Genomic DNA, 16,275 nt, shown 5'->3' with positions numbered 1-16,275 from the left:
ACCACCTGAAACATCTGGCCCTTCTAGTAATAAAAAGTCTAATATCTTCAATCATTCAAAGTTGTAGAATAACATCACAGGAATCTGGAAAAGAATATACATAATCACCATCCTAAATACAAACTACCAAAGAACCCAACATCCTATAGACCTATCTTGTACTTAAACTGATGTAAAGATTTATCTTAGGAATCACAACATATATCTACCTCACCAAAACATAGAAAAAAAAAAAAAAATTATCTGGGTTATATTGACAAGAAATGGTTGACAAACCTAGCCAGCAGAGAATGCAGAGTATTGGGAACCAAATGATTGCAAATTGGGATCACCCCCAAGGACCAATACTATCACTATCCCTATTCACACATGACTTCCCCACACCAAACCCAGAGCACAACAGACATATCAGCAGGATTGTTAGAGAGACATACTGCTTCAGAACATTAAAAGTCTTTTCATTACATGGATGGAGAGATACTGAAAAAAAATTATAAAAACCCTGATCTATCCAAGACTAGAATATGCATCAGGCTAAATAATATAAGCATGATCAAGTGAATACAAAAGGCAGTAACCAAACTAGTTCTCAGCCTGGCAGATAAACCATATGAGGAGAGACTAAAAGCACTGGACCTGCCAACAAAGAAATATTGAAGAGAAGATGATTTGATTACAGTATTCAGGTTGCTAATGAGGACAGACTATACTGACAGAAGAGACCTCATGATGCCTATGTAGGCATCACGAGGCACAAGTGGGTATACAAGGATGCCAACATTGGCGTCCTAATCATATTTATTTTGTAGTTGTAGCCGAGTTACCCCCAAAGTCTGTGAACTGGCTTCATCATGTTTTCTGCATTTATTATTACTTAGAGTGAAAGAGAACAAGTAAATCAACTGTCTTTATATCTTATAACGCGAGTATTGTGATGCATCATCAAGTTATTGTATATCAGGCATCCGATGCTGTGCATGAGAATTTGACATGTATTGAAGAGTTTAAGGTTAAGAGGGTTTTCAGAGGTCAAGAGAACACATTAAGGAAGACTACATGTCTAAAGGATGTGAAGAAATAGTTGTCTATGCAGATGCATAAATACTTAGAATATCTTAAAATGTGACACAGCCTAAGCTAGAATAATACATGAGTTTAAGTATGATAACTGGAAAATAAGGACAATGTTGGAACCATACATGAATTTAAAGCTAAGTATGATAAATTGGAGAATATGAAATTGGACTCCATGAATGTTGCTCCTTTCCTGTACACTATAACTAGGCAAAAACATCAAAGTTCTAATTCATACACATGAACTAACAGTAAGAGTCCAGCATCATAAATACAAAATTGGCAGCCAAGAATGCAAAACTTGCCTTAAGCTGGTAAAAATCTTTCTTTTCATAGAAAAGTTCAAGCATTTTTTGTCTTTTCTCCTCCAGACTTAGTCCTTTGCGTCGTGACATCCTTAGCCAAGCAATGCATAAAAGTACACTCAAATCTGAAATATAATGTAAGTGACCATAACTGCACTAATCTCTGCAAGATAAGTTTGTTGCATCCCTGGCAATTGTTAAGTAAAATACAAAAGAAATATAGTGTGGTTAAAAACTTGAAGTGAATTTTCAACAATGGCACAGAAACACTGCTGCAATGCTGCACATAGTAAAATATAAATCAACAGCAATGCTGACAAAGATTGAAGAATCATATGAAATCTTCAACTAAACAATATCTAAGGTACTGGCTTCTTGGACGAGGACGAGGACAAGGAGAAGAGAAGCATGCGCGTGCACGTGTCTCATCCGTTTCCACATGCCTCTGGGCTTAAACCTCTGAAACCGTAGAGGGTTCTGCGTGGAGGCAGGGAGAATATTTGGTTAGCTAGCAGTTCCTTTCTGGGGGCATCAGACAAAAGTTGTACTGGCATGCCTCCACTCAGGTCACCACCCTGCATTAAAACAACACCAACACAGAATTGGCTGGGCAAGAAACACCATTTGCCTGAGATACAACCACAATGATCAAATGTGCATAGGGAGTGACTGGAGTATGAAGAGAAGTCACTCCTACAAGGTTGGACTTACTATTAACCCCTTTCATATGATGACACCTAAGTAGGTGCCATAAGGTGTGAGTGGGTATATGAGGATGCTGGTGTTGGTGTTTTGATTATATTCATTTTGTAGTTGAAGCTGAGTGATCCCCATATTCTGTGAATTGACTTGATCATATTTTCAGGGGTTATTAATATTCAGAGTGAAAGAGAACGAGTAATACAGCTGTAACTTTATATTCTATAATGTGAGTATTGTGACACATCATCGAATCATTGTACACTAGGCTGCCTGCAAGAATTTGACTCGTATTAAAGAGGTTAAGGCACCAGACATCATTGGCTTTTTGATATAATTTTGCTCTATAGGAAAAATGATCATGTAACACTTAAATTTCAATTGGCAGTTGAGGGAATAGACCCAGGGAATGAATTACACAGTAAATCAGACTCAATTTTGGGATGGAATACTTCTCAGGCTAGTCTTTGAAAAACCAGACTGGGAGGAATCCACAGAGCTGAGCACATTACTGCTGGACAGGTAGTGTGTTACCAAAAAATCTGGGGTGCATTTCCATCAATGCATTACAAATTTTAATTTCTTTAAAGCAGTCTGCATTACTGTGTATGCATATGCTAATATTTCGGTAACACACTACCTGTCTGGGAGCAATAAGCCCAGCTCTGGAGATCCATGAATACCACTAGAACTATGAGGAAATGGGAAATCTTTTTTCACATTTACAACTTGGGAGTGAACAAATATGTGCTGAGGATTAGTGGAAGGAATAAGCAAAAACAAGACCAGTTCGATAAAAGGTACAAGATAACTAAGAGAAAAAAAATATGGCTTGGGGAAAATGGAAAAAAAGAGGAACTATTAGAACAAAGGAAGCATACAAACATGCTAGAAATGACTACACAAGGATCCACAGAGGAGAGAAGAAAATTTTAAAGGCATATTGTAGACAAATCAAAAGATGAAACAAAACTGTTTTACAGGTTTATCAATGATAGGCTGAGACATAGGGAAGGAATCCCCACAATAATATTTGGGCAGTGAGCTATTTCAGGATGCTTCTTCTCAGGCAGAAATAATAAATGAAAGTTTCCAATCTACATGTAAGCACAACAGAGAGCAGTTTTGTAGAGGAAGATATTAACAATAATTTGGGTTTAAAAGATATAAATGTAGAAGTGAGGGAAGTGCTCAGCCTTTTATGATCATTGGATGAGAAAAGCCTCAGGGCCTGATAGGACCTCAAAATAGATATTTAAAAAATGTTGGGAGCAACTCGTGGTCAAGATTTAGTCTAATTGCATGATTCTTGGGAGAAGGAATAGCAATCCTCCAAAGCCCACAACTCTCATCTCTACCTGAAGAGGCAACTCCAAGAAACTGCCACTGAAATCTCTGAACTAGGCCCGAATGTCTTAAGCACTCTCCATTTTTTTTAACATACACAGAGCTGACAATTAATAACTCCTTTCCTCCTCCTAGTAGCTGGTGGTATAAACAACTACATACACAACACAGACATTAGTTTTTTGGTTGCTGAGACTATGATTTACTGGTGCTTCTATCCTTGTGGACAATCCCACACTGGCATCATATATCATCTTGTATTTCATATTTTGATCTAATTAGTTAAAGGTGTTTATATTTTGGTCAAGAGGTCAGTTTTTTTTGTAGGAAGTTGTGTTGAAATGATACCAGTTCTGACATTCTGTCTCCCAGGTTTTGATGCATTGTTATCATTGTTTGAGGAGTTAGATGACAAAATAGGGTTGTTGTTGTGAAGTGCTACGTAAATCAGACATTCTAGTAGTATGTGTGGTATTGTAAAAACTTTGTGGACTGGCAGGTGGGAGGGTCATTTCCTGTTATGAGATGGCCCTGTGTGAGAAAGGAATGTCCTATTCTTAGGAATACTAGAGCAATTACAAAGTGCTGGTTATGTTGATATGAAGATAACTGTTAGTGTATTGTTCAACTGTTTTTGGGTGGTTTGTCAAGTTGTTCTGTCTGGGTTTTTGTGAACCCCATATGATTAAATAGGATGCATGGGGGAAGTTGTGGGTACAGGGCAGAAAAGGTGGTGGAAAGTTGGGGCAGAGGGTTGGAATTTAAGATAAGCAGAAAAAGTTTGAATGTGTTTAAGATGAAATGTCTAAGTATGGTAGGGGTAATTAGGTTGGATTGAGTGAGAAACAAGATGAGGAGGAGAGTGGAAGTGAAAAAGTAGATGACAGATAGGGTTGATGAGAGATTATTGGAATGGTTTGGACACATGAAAAGAATGACTGATGAAATAGTAGTAAAATAGGCATGGAGGACAGAGGTGGAGCAAGTGAACTTGAGGGGACGACTGAGGATGAGATGGATGGATGGGATGAAGGGGGCATTGAGCAAGAGGGGAATGTCTGTTGAGCAAGGAAGGGAGCAGGCAGGATATAGGAATGAGTGCAAATTGACTTTGTATTGATGATACTGTTATGTAAGGGAGGGATGGGGGGATGGTGGGTAGGGGGTGCTTATGTGTGAATGATATTTTGACACAGCCCAAAGGTATTTCTACCTATCTTCTCTTTTTCTGCATGAGGGGACAGAAAGGGGGGTTGCCAATTAAGTGAAGTGGCCTTGAAGTGGATGTACTGAGTCTTGCTGCATTGTGTTTGACCCAGGGCAGTTGGCAGGTGCAGGGATGACCATCATCCATGAGGAGCTGAGATGGGAGGGATGGAAAGGGTGGTGAAGGGGAGTGAAATTGGTGGGAATAGGCACATGCCTGATTTAACTACCTCCCTTATAAGGGAGAAAAAGCTCTTGGTATACAGATAGCCATTTACAGAAATGCATGGCCACTGATAGTGTGGAGAAACAGAATCCATGGTCTTCCATCTTCTACTATGTTATAACTTTTTGGAGAACATGGTTGGTATGAGCAAGATGGGTTTAGATGCAGAACAGGGCTGGCTGTTGACATATAGGTTGGCAGTTATTTTCTATTTATTTTCAGTACATCTATTCATTTCTTTTAGGAGGGTGGATTTTCTTTTCATATCATCAAAAGCTATAATAAAAAAGAAGAATATTGAATATTGACATCCTTAAATGACTCCTTGCTGGATATGTGGTGAGAACAGGGTTAATCCCATGTATATTTGGAATGTTCTATGGGTTAGTAATTAGGATATGAAGGTGGGAGGAGGAGAGGGAGGAGGAAGATAGGAGAGAGGAAAAAGGGAGTGAGGAAGAGCAGAGAGAGGAAAAGCAGAGGGAGAAGGGAGAGGAGGGAAGGGAAAGAGGAGGAGAGGGAGGGAAGATGGGAGGAAGGAAACAAGGGTAAGGAGGAAAGAGAGATGAGGAGGGGGAAGGGGAGAGAGGAAGAGGGAGGGGAAGGGCAAAAAGGGGAAGATGAAGAAGAGGGAAGGGTAAGAGATAGGGTAAGGGAGGAGGGAGGAAGAGGAGGGAAGGGGGAAGGAGGAGGGAGGGAGAAGAGGAGGGAGAAGAGGAGGGAGAAGAGGAGGGAAGGGGGAAGAGAAAGATGAGGGCAAGGATGACTACGAAGGAGGGTGGGAGGGGGAGGAGGAGAGGAAAAGAGGAGGAAAGGGATGGAGAGGAGACTAAAAGAGTCGAATATTCAGTAACTGGTACCATATATTAACAGAGTAATATATTTCCTAGATTTTTATAAAGTATAATATTTTTCCTATATGTACAGTACCAGCAACTTCAAACCATTGTTTCTTTGCTTGATTTAGTAAAATTATAACTAGAGCAATACTAACAATAATAATGTTAACAGTAAAGGAACTGGAGTGATAAATAAAACATTTGATAATTTAGCATTTTATTACAAAATAAGGATTCTGCAATTACAGTAATACAATTTGTTAAGAACCACAACTAGAATGAAATCATAAATTACATAAATTATATTCATATATACAAGGCACTTGGGTCAGGTTACTTGATTATGTCTGATTTAATTTGTTCTTGAAAGGCTTACCTCACAAATTCATGTTCTGGGTAATCAGAGATAATTTTATCAATTGAGGGTTGTGCTCTGAACAAAACTGGATTTCATCCAATCTAGACCTAATTTCTTTTTTATCCTAATCTTCTCTCTCCCTCCTTTCATTGCATTTGAGGTATCCTTTAGATAATTACAATTGCCTTGCAGCAGCCAAAAGAAATCCACATTCCATCAGTATCAATGAAAAAGTTAATAGAGAAAAAAATAACACATCTGTTGCATAGGCTTAACCTTTTTGCTGCACTGTGGGGTTCCCCTCATCAAGACAGAATTAGAATTTCATAGAGAGCTGACTGAACAAGCATAAAGTCATAAATAGTAACAAAAAGCAGTATTTTGTTGGTCATAATGACTGCTTCCTTCCACCAACATCACAAGGAAGATGTAGGTGCCATAAAGGTGGTAAAGGTGGCATTCAAGGTGGGCAGTGGTAGCAAAGAAAAGGTTAACAAGTTTGTCTGGCATTAACCAGAAAAGAAAATTCTAAATGCACCAAGATACTGAAGATTGATTTAAACACGTGCAAATACATATTAAGCCTACTGGGTTTGGGAGAATGTATAAGTAATTCCTGGTCAGTCTGTTTGCAAGACACTGATGGGCACAGTTAACTGATGATTTGATAACCACTTATGCACTAAATGTAAAGTTACCTTTGATGGCAATAACCAATAAACCATTACAGTTACAGGAAATTAATTAAAATTGCCAAATTTTATCTTAATCCAGTTTAGGTTTGCTTTATTTGGATTGAAAAGGGCCAATCTAGGGCAGTATCTATAACAATAGAGAAAATAACTTCTATCTGATAAATAATAATAATAACAAATTATATCTAATAATAATAATATTAATAAATAAATAGAAACTTCCAACACCACCTTTTGTAACATACATTTTTCTCGCCTAGATGATTACCCGTGCCATTTTTACTCACACATCATACAAAAAAACTACTTTTGATAAAAATAAAAAGCTAATCAAATCCAAATTAAATCACAAGAACTACACATTTCCCGCTGTTGTAGATTTTGCCATTACACAGTTGGTCTATTCTTGTTATCATCCCCTGGAACCTACACGGGGAACACTCACAACAGGTTCAAACATGTACAATTTCAGTGTTTGCAATTTCTAGGCCATTGAACTGCATGTACATTACCATAATAAAAAGTTAGATTTCAAGACATCAGAGCTAAATTTGGCAAAAGGTAACTGGTTAGATGTTTGAAATCTTACAGGAATACTAATCAGCTAGGAAGAAAGCTCAACTCATTAGTGGTTACCTGTGTGACATCATGGTCTTTGAACTTACATCATATTCATGATCGACAGGTACTGCCCACCCAAATGAGAGTTCAGAGCTCGGATATGGCCCTCTCTAAGGGTAATACTTTAACCTTATACACACACACACACACACACTTTCAGCGAACGGACGGCTTGCAGAGCGCTCTGAAGAAAAGTGCAGATTGTGGATACCAACGCAAAGAGAAGTGCCTTTTTGTATTTGCAGGGGGGGGGAAATTGCTCGTGAGGTAGTGGGAAAGTAAGGAAAGAGGAGAGGGGGAGGGATTGCTGGGGAAATGGAAGGAAATGAGGATGTGGTGGACTTGGCCCAGGCAGACGGGCGTAAGGTCAACATGAAAAGACCACCGGACCAGCTCAGTGATGACGAAATGGCAAATAAAAATGTAAAGATTAGAAGTATAGAGAGGAGCAATACAGAAGAAAGTGACGAGAATATGTTCCAGGGATTTAAAGAGGGTGGGGGGGACACAACCCCCCCCCCCCCCGACTGATAAGACTAGAGGAGAGAGTTGATAAGGTGATCGAGGACTTGGAGCGTAAGTTAGGTAACGTAGACTCCATCTTCCAAAGAATTGAAAGGTTGGAACAACTAGAGAAGGCTAACAGAAACTTAACTGAAGAAATAGAGGACCTAAAAAGACAGTTAGGAAATGTAAAGGAGGAGAATGAGAAATTGAAGAAGAATAGTAATGAAAACAAAGAGAAAATAGCTACAGAAGCTAAAAATTGGAGAATAACTCAAGAAGGGAATAAGGTTTCATTCACTGACATAGTCAAACAGCAATTGAAAGAACATAATGAAGACTCAGTTATTAAAGTGATGAGACAGAAGGAGAATATAGTAAGAGAATTAGCTGACAAAAAGAAATGTATAATTATATTAGGAATGGAAGAGAAACATAACCCAGATAGAACCGCAAGAATCAAGGAGGAAAATGAAAGAGTAAGCAGTTTATTAAAATTAGTCCAGGAAGATGAACCAGAAATTATAAAGGAAATTGAGGAAAAATTCAGACTCGGAAAATATAGTACAGATAAGACCAGACCAATTAAGATTAAATTCAGGTCACAAACAACAGCAGAGAAAATTCTATCCAAGACAGGGAAACTAGCAACAAATGATCAATATAAAAAGGTATGGATAAAAAGAGAAATGAATAAGGAGGAAAGAGAGGCAGAAAAGCAGAAAAGAATTGAAGCTAAGGCAAAAAACGAGGAAAGAACGGAGTCAGAGAAAGAGAGATTCTATTGGAGAGTAGTGAACATGAAAATAAAGCAGTTCGACATACTAAAGAAAAACATAAGGGAAACAGAGAATACAATGGAAGTGGCAGAAAACTAAGAGTGTCTTACACAAATATAGATGGATTGATAACAGGATTGAATGAACTGAATGATTATTTGAAAGAAAAAGAACCGGACATAATGGGAATTGTAGAAACAAAATTAAAAGGCCCACTACCACCCAACAGTGTAGGACATGATACATACAATTATTGGATTAGAAACAGAGAGAAAAAACAAGGGGGTGGAGTTATGTTCCTGACTAAGAGGGATATAAACGTGAAAAGTGTCATATATGGAAAGAATACAGTAGAGATGATTATGATAGAAGTGGAAGACCGAGATAAGAAGAGCAGAAAATTTGTGATCAATTATGTGCCTCCGAAAACAGCCTCATGGGAGGAGAGTGAACATAAAAGTATGTTAGAGGACACAAAGATAGCATTAACTAAAATAATGGAAGACGGAGGAAGAATAGTTATGATGGGCGACTTTAATTGCAAAGAAATCTGCTGGGAAGAAATGACAGTAAAGAGTGGTGATGACTCATGGGGAAATGCTCTACTTGAGATGATTACTGACCATTCAATGACACAATGGATACAAGAGAACACTAGGTATAGAAATGAAGAAGAACCATCGAGGCTAGACTTAATAATTACATCTGAACCTAGAATAGTAGATAAGATTGAATATAAAACACCAATAGGTAAAAGTGACCACATATTGATTGAACTGGAACTTAATGAAGAAAAATATATGAAAAGAAATGAACAATATAGAAAAGGAAGAATGATGTATGAAAAAACAAACTTTGATAAAATAAGAGAATTCTTCCAACAAGAAAACTGGGAAGAAATATACAAAGAAGAAACAACAGTGGAAGAGAAATGGAATATTTTGACAAAAATTTACAAAAAAGGAGTGGAAAAGTATGTCCCAAGACAAAAACAAGAAAAAGAATATGTAAAATGCTGGTACAACAAAAGTTGTAGGGAGTTAAAGGACAAAAGAGACAAAGCCTGGAACAGATGGAAAAAAGACAGAAGACCTGAAAAATGGAAAATATATACTGGTTATAGAAATGAATATGTACAAAAGTGCAGAGAGGAAAAAAGAAAATATGAAAAAGATGTTATAGAAAAGTGTAAAGATCAACCAAAACTATTCTACAGATTTGTAAACAATAAACTGAAAAACAAACAAGACTTAGAGAAATTAAGACAAGGAGGAGTTGAATACACTGAGGAAATGGAAATGGCAGAAATTATGAACAAACATTTTAAATCAGTGTTTACAAGGGAAAATATACAACCTGAAGAGATTGAGTGGAAGGAAAAAGTCCCCCCTATGGAAGAAATAGAAGTAACAAAGAATGAAATATTGACACACTTGGGTAATTTTGATGTCAGAAAATCGCATGGGCCAGATGAAATAGCAAACTGGATTCTGAAAGAATGCAGGAATGAACTGGCAGACAAAATACATAGCATAATAAGCAGTTCCTTAAAAGAAGGAAAAGTTCCAGAAGATTGGAAAAAAGCAAATATAGTACCTATATATAAAGGAGGAAATAAAGAAGAACCTACCAACTATAGACCAGTCTCTCTAACAAGTACAATAGCAAAAATATGTGAAAGAATTATCAAAAGTAGATGGGTAAAATACTTGGAAAAAAACAACGTACTAAACCCAAGGCAATTTGGATTCAGACAAGGACGATCATGCGTCACCAATTTAATATGTTTCTATTCAAGGCTAATAGATATAATACAAGAAAGAGATGGATGGGCTGATTGTGCATTTCTAGACCTAAAAAAAGCTTTTGACAAAGTACCACATAAGAAGTTGCTTAAGAAATTAGAATATGAAGGAGGAATACAAGGTAAATTGCTAAATTGGATGGAAGACTTTTTGCAAGAAAGAAAAATGAGAGTAGTGATAAGAGATCAGCACTCAAAATGGAATGAAGTAATAAGCGGTGTCCCGCAGGGAACAGTTCTGGCCCCAATAATGTTTGCTATATATATTAATGATATGGATGAAGGAATTGAAAGCTATATGAGCTTCTTTGCAGATGATGCAAAATTACTGAAAAGAGTGAAAACTGAAGAAGATTGTGAATCACTACAGAGAGATCTAAATAAAGTACAAGAATGGAGTAGGAAGTGGGAGATGGAGTTCAATACAAAAAAGTGTAGTATAATGGAATTTGGAAAAAGCAAAAACAGAATAACAGGATCATATAATTTGGGAGAAGAAGGAATAAAAAAGTAGAAAATGAGAAGGACCTGGGAGTCATTGTTATGAATAATATGTCACCTGAGAAACATATAAATAAGATTTTTGGAGAAACTTATAATTTAATAAGAACAATCAAAGTGGCATTTACATACCTGGATGAAGAAATGGTGAGGAAAATCCTAATCACCCTGATAAGACCAAGATTGGAATATGCAGCAACGATATGGTCACCAAGTACAAAAAAATGTATAAAAAAACTGGAAAGAATACAAAGAGCAATTACAAAACTGGCACCAACACTCTCAAAACTATCATATGAAGAGAGACTACAAAAACTTAAACTACAGACACTAGAGCAAAGAAGAGAGAGAGGAGATTTGATAGCTATTTACAGAATCATGAAAGGCATAGAAATTACTGATAGAGAGAATCTGATAAAATGGGATGACAGAAATACAAGAGGACACGGAAAGAAAATAAAAAAAGACAGCTATAGAAGAGATTTTAAAAAGAACAGCTTTCCTCACAGAGCAATAGACAGTTGGAACAAGTTAGATGAGAAAGTGGTGTGTGCAAAATCAATACATGAATTTAAAAATAGTTTAGATAAAATGAGATATGAAGACGGGACCCCACGAGCATAGCTCCCCTTCCCGTAAAATACAACTAGGTAAATACAACTAGGTAAATACACACACTTCCTTGCCCACCAGAGTTGGAGTGCCAGCTCACAGTATGACCATACTGAATTTTTCCTTGGTCAGGACTCTCACCTGGATCGTTGAATTGGTGGTCAATAAAGGTACCACCATACAAAAGAGTTGTGTATAGTCACACACCTGAAAGAGTATATAAATTTGCAATCTCAATCAAGCAACCAGTGCCCTGGTCTCTCCTGCAGAGGACCCATGGCCTTCAAGTAACCGGCAGCAGAGCAGTTTGAATCTGGAGAGGCCTATTCTGTGTTGGTATTGTTTCAATGCTGACAGTGTCCTGAATGCAATATTGTCAGTGTAGTTCTTACCAAATGTTGGATTTTATTTTTAGCTATTTTTTTCATGTTGGGGGCTGTCATATTAAGTTTGGTGTTCTGTTTTGAATGTCTTGTTTAGTGAACAGAAGGTGTAGTGTATGTGTTTTTGTGTAGTAAATGTGGGAGGTTGTTTCAGATATGAGTATTATGCTGCTGGTGTATTTTTGCTGCATTATGTTTGTGATGTTTGAGATATATTATGGTGGGTGGGTGGTGTTATGGGTTCTGGCATAGAAATGTGTTTGTATATAATTTTCATGTAGTGTTCTGTGGGGATAATTTTGGTTTCTGTATGCAATGTCCTATTGGGGTTGTTTGGGTGCATCCTTTTATTACTTCCAGCAATCTATTCTATAGTGTTTGCAAGTTGTTTGTGTTTGTCTTAATGATTGCTGAGAACCATACTGTGGAGGTGAAGTTGAGGGTAATTCTTATGAATAGCCTGATGATGGTTATTATATTTTCTGTTGTCCAAAGTCAGTGGTTGCAATGGATATATATATATATATATATATATACTATATATATATATATGCATATATGTATATATATGTGTATATATATATATATATATATATATATATATATATATATATATATATATACTATAATAAAGTAGTAACCTCTGTCTATTTGTTCACAAACTCCTCCTGGGATTTTGGAGAGACCCTCATAACCATATATATTCTGATACCCTGTCATTCCAGGTACTTGAATAACTATATTTCATTAAAAAAGGCATAAAATCATTCCCACCCATTCCATCCCTAAATACACTCCACTCCCCTTCACCCTCCTTCTTATCTCAGCACCTCCTGGATGACGGGTCATCCCTGCACCTTGGTTAAGGTTAAGGGTTAAAGTTAGGTGGGGGTATGGTGTGGTAACACGCCACTACTGTAGTGTCTCCTTAATGTGCATATAATTTTTGTGACAAAAATTACTGATTAAACAAACCATTGTATGTGTCCATAAATATTGTTTATATTTTTTAAATTAATGTTGCCACAAACTATGATAGCCTTTGTAAGGAGAAAGCATGTAAATGTAAAATGATTGTATAATTTTACCAAATGTTGAAATATTGATTATTTTTATTTGATATTATTGCGGGCGGGCCAGTCCAAAGATGTTGAAAGTTTGTTTCAATTCTTCTCTTACGGCCGAGTACCGTTCACCATGTAGTGTTAACAATCCACTACAATGGTTAGGTTAAAGATTATTCACGAATTCCTCCTAGGTTTTTGCAGATAGACCCCTATAATCATATATATTCTGAAACCTTATAACCCAAGGTATTTGGATAACTATCATTTGTCTGTCTGTTCACGAACTCCTGGGGTTTTGGAGATAGACCCCCATAACCATATATATTCTGATACCCTATCACTCCAGGTACTTGGATAACTATATTTCATTTCTAAAAAAAATTATTCTAGTTAGGGTTAAGGGTTAAAGTTAGGTGGGGTATGGTTAGGTTAGGGATTATTCACGAACTCCTCTTAGGTTTTTGCAGATAGACCCTTATAACCATATATATTCTGAAACCTTATAACCCAAGTTACTTGGATGACTATCTTTTATTTGTATCTACTATGATAAAGTAGTAACCTCTGTCTGTCTATTTGTTCATGAACTCCCCACAAACCATATATATTCACCACAACCCAGGCTACCTGGATAAGTATATTTTATTTCCAAAGGGCGTCTCCCTCCTCAAATCTATTTTACTTTACTTTCTTAACATTTTATTTTTGTTACCTTTTCCATTGAATTATATTGATACATGTAACTTTTCTCCACAAATTCTATCAAAATTAAAATGATTATCATTTGCACGCAGCAACGTATGGGTAATTTGGCTAGTATATATATATAATATATATATATATATTTATATATATACATATATATATATACATATACACCCATATATACATACATATATATGTATATATATATATATTTATATATATAAGAAAACGACTACATGAACACAAGAATGACGTAAAAGCCCACCGGACATCTAATTCTCTTGTGGCTCATATAGACAAATTTGGCCACCTTCCTGACTGGGAAAATACAGAGGTACTTCACAAAGGGCTAAGAAAACAAGAAAGGAAAATAATAGAAGCAGCGTACATTGCTTCAAAACCATTTAATAACCATAGGGAGGGATTTATTAAATTATCTAAGTTGACCAACGACTTTGTTCGAGGTGAAGCGGAACGAAGGACGGAGATAGGGGAGGAACAGGGTAAGGAATGAAGTATATAAGCTGTAAATATTTTCTTAGTGTATACTCTGAGGAAGTCCTTTAAGGACGAAACGTTGACCAGCGACTTTGTTCGAGGTGAAGCGGAACAAAGGAAGGACAGAGATAGGGGAGGAATGGGGTAAGGAATGAAGTATATACTGTAAGCTGTAAATATTTTCTTAGTGTATACTCTGAGGAAGTCCTTTAAGGACGAAACGTTAGTAATAAACTCCGTTTTTTTGGTGTTTATCTCATCACCCTTTCCACTTATATATATATAATATATATATATATATATGTACAACACCGAATGGGTCCCAGTGATTAGATACATTTCTATCAACCACAATGCACTTTAATTCTAAGCCATCTAGGGTGTACCACATTCCAATTTATGCATGCGCCTAGATGGCTTAGAATTAAAGTGCATTGTGATATATATATATATACATATGCATATATATACATACATATACATATATATACAGCCACTATCCGAGTTACGACCTAGATAGGTTCCAACCAACCAGTCGTAAGTCGGATCCTATTCAAAATGGCCGACATGAGGGTTCTACTCTAGGATACATATCATCTGTTGCGTTTTTAAGTAACTTTTTCTATTGAATACTATTAAATACAAGCTGTTTACTGTTTATTTATCAATGCTTTTTAGTTTCATTTTTATAAATTTTTCTATATTTTTTTTAACGTTTTAATACTGTACTGTATTTCAGTATATATACATATGCAGGTACTGTATGTATATACTATACCTGTATACACACACACACACACGTATTAAATATAACCTTGCTTACCATTTTTAAGTGTTTTAAATTGTAGTTTCCTTTTAATAATTTTTTCTTAATTCTTCAATTGTTGTATGTACTCTAAATATATGTGAATTTTAAGATCTATTTTTCTCATCCATTTCAATCCATTCTAAGTGTGAGATATAGATACAGTACATTTATCTTTGTATACAGGATTGAGTAAAAGCAGCAACGACTGCAACAGCACTGTAGGAGAGAAGCCAAACGCAGAGTATGGGATCCAATGTATTTAACGTTGCGCCCAGCAGGGCTTCTCCCAAAATAACATAGTGGACTTTTTTAAGGCTATCGACCCATAAGGGGGTCATTAAGCCTGGTGCGAAGTTGTTCAGTCTCTACTTTTTCCTTCTTTTTTTTTTAACACCAGTTTCATGTTCGTTTCTCCCCGCAAGCTCGGGTTATATAAGGAGTCAGATGTTTGTCCACTATGTTATTTCTGAAGAAGCCCTGGTGGGCGAAACGTTAAATACATTGGATCCCATACTCTGCGTTTGGTTTCTCTCCTACAGTTGTATACAGTATTGTTTTCAGTTGCTTAGTTGTTAATATGATATGGTAAGTTAAAGAAAAAAATACTTATTATAGTGTATTCGTATTAGTAAACTCATAATAGGCATCAGCTAGATGTGGTCGTAAGTACGTAAATATCCTTCATCCATAATTTATCAAACTCTTCCACAAATGCCTTAGCTGCAGGTGCATCACTGCTAGCAGCCTCACCTTTCGACAACACGTGGTGAACCTGGTAACGCTCTCGAAAGCATGAAACCACCCAGCACTCACTATGAACTCATGTGAAACGTATTTTTCACCTGCACGTTCTTTCAACATGTGAAATTAACTTGTAGCCTTAGTTTGCACTGCTTGCAACGTCACTCTCACATTTCTTTGCCTATTATCTTCCAACCATGTGTATAGCAATTTTTCAATCTCTGCCATAACTGCCGTACGCGATGCCGGTTGCCACAACTATCTTACGCGCTGTGCTGCCAGACACGTACAGTAAACTCATATTAGGCATCTGCTAGATGTGGTCGTAAGTACGGGTGGTCGTAACTCGCGTACGTTGTAACTCGGATAGTGACTGTATATATATAAATATATATATACACACATATACATATATATATATTGCATGCGTTGTTAAAGTCAACAGTTGTGATAGCATTATTCTGTTTATAGAATTTCTTTTCTATGTTACGCACCAATGTGTG

The 16,275-nt window shown here is 36.6% G+C and overlaps 1 protein-coding gene across 2 annotated transcripts in view; it reads right to left on the bottom strand.

Annotated features, from left to right (window-relative positions):
- Nucleotides 1–16,275, bottom strand: part of LOC143027565 (meiotic nuclear division protein 1 homolog) — an 82,115-nt gene that overhangs the window by 28,422 nt on the left and 37,418 nt on the right. For both annotated transcript variants that reach the window (XR_012966614.1, XM_076188876.1), the window contains exon 2: nt 1,380–1,504. Coding sequence is in view for 1 of the 2 variants with exons in the window: in XM_076188876.1 (XP_076044991.1) it covers nt 1,380–1,469 (90 nt within the window). In the remaining variant the exon portion in view is untranslated. The remainder of the gene's footprint in view (nt 1–1,379; nt 1,505–16,275) is intronic.

Source organism: Oratosquilla oratoria, chromosome 8 (assembly GCF_046742065.1).
Source record: "Oratosquilla oratoria isolate Oo_2021 chromosome 8, ASM4674206v1, whole genome shotgun sequence".
Taxonomy (NCBI): domain Eukaryota; kingdom Metazoa; phylum Arthropoda; class Malacostraca; order Stomatopoda; family Squillidae; genus Oratosquilla; species Oratosquilla oratoria.
Note: the sequence above shows the minus strand (reverse complement) of the source record. Positions and strands in the feature narration are given on the sequence as shown.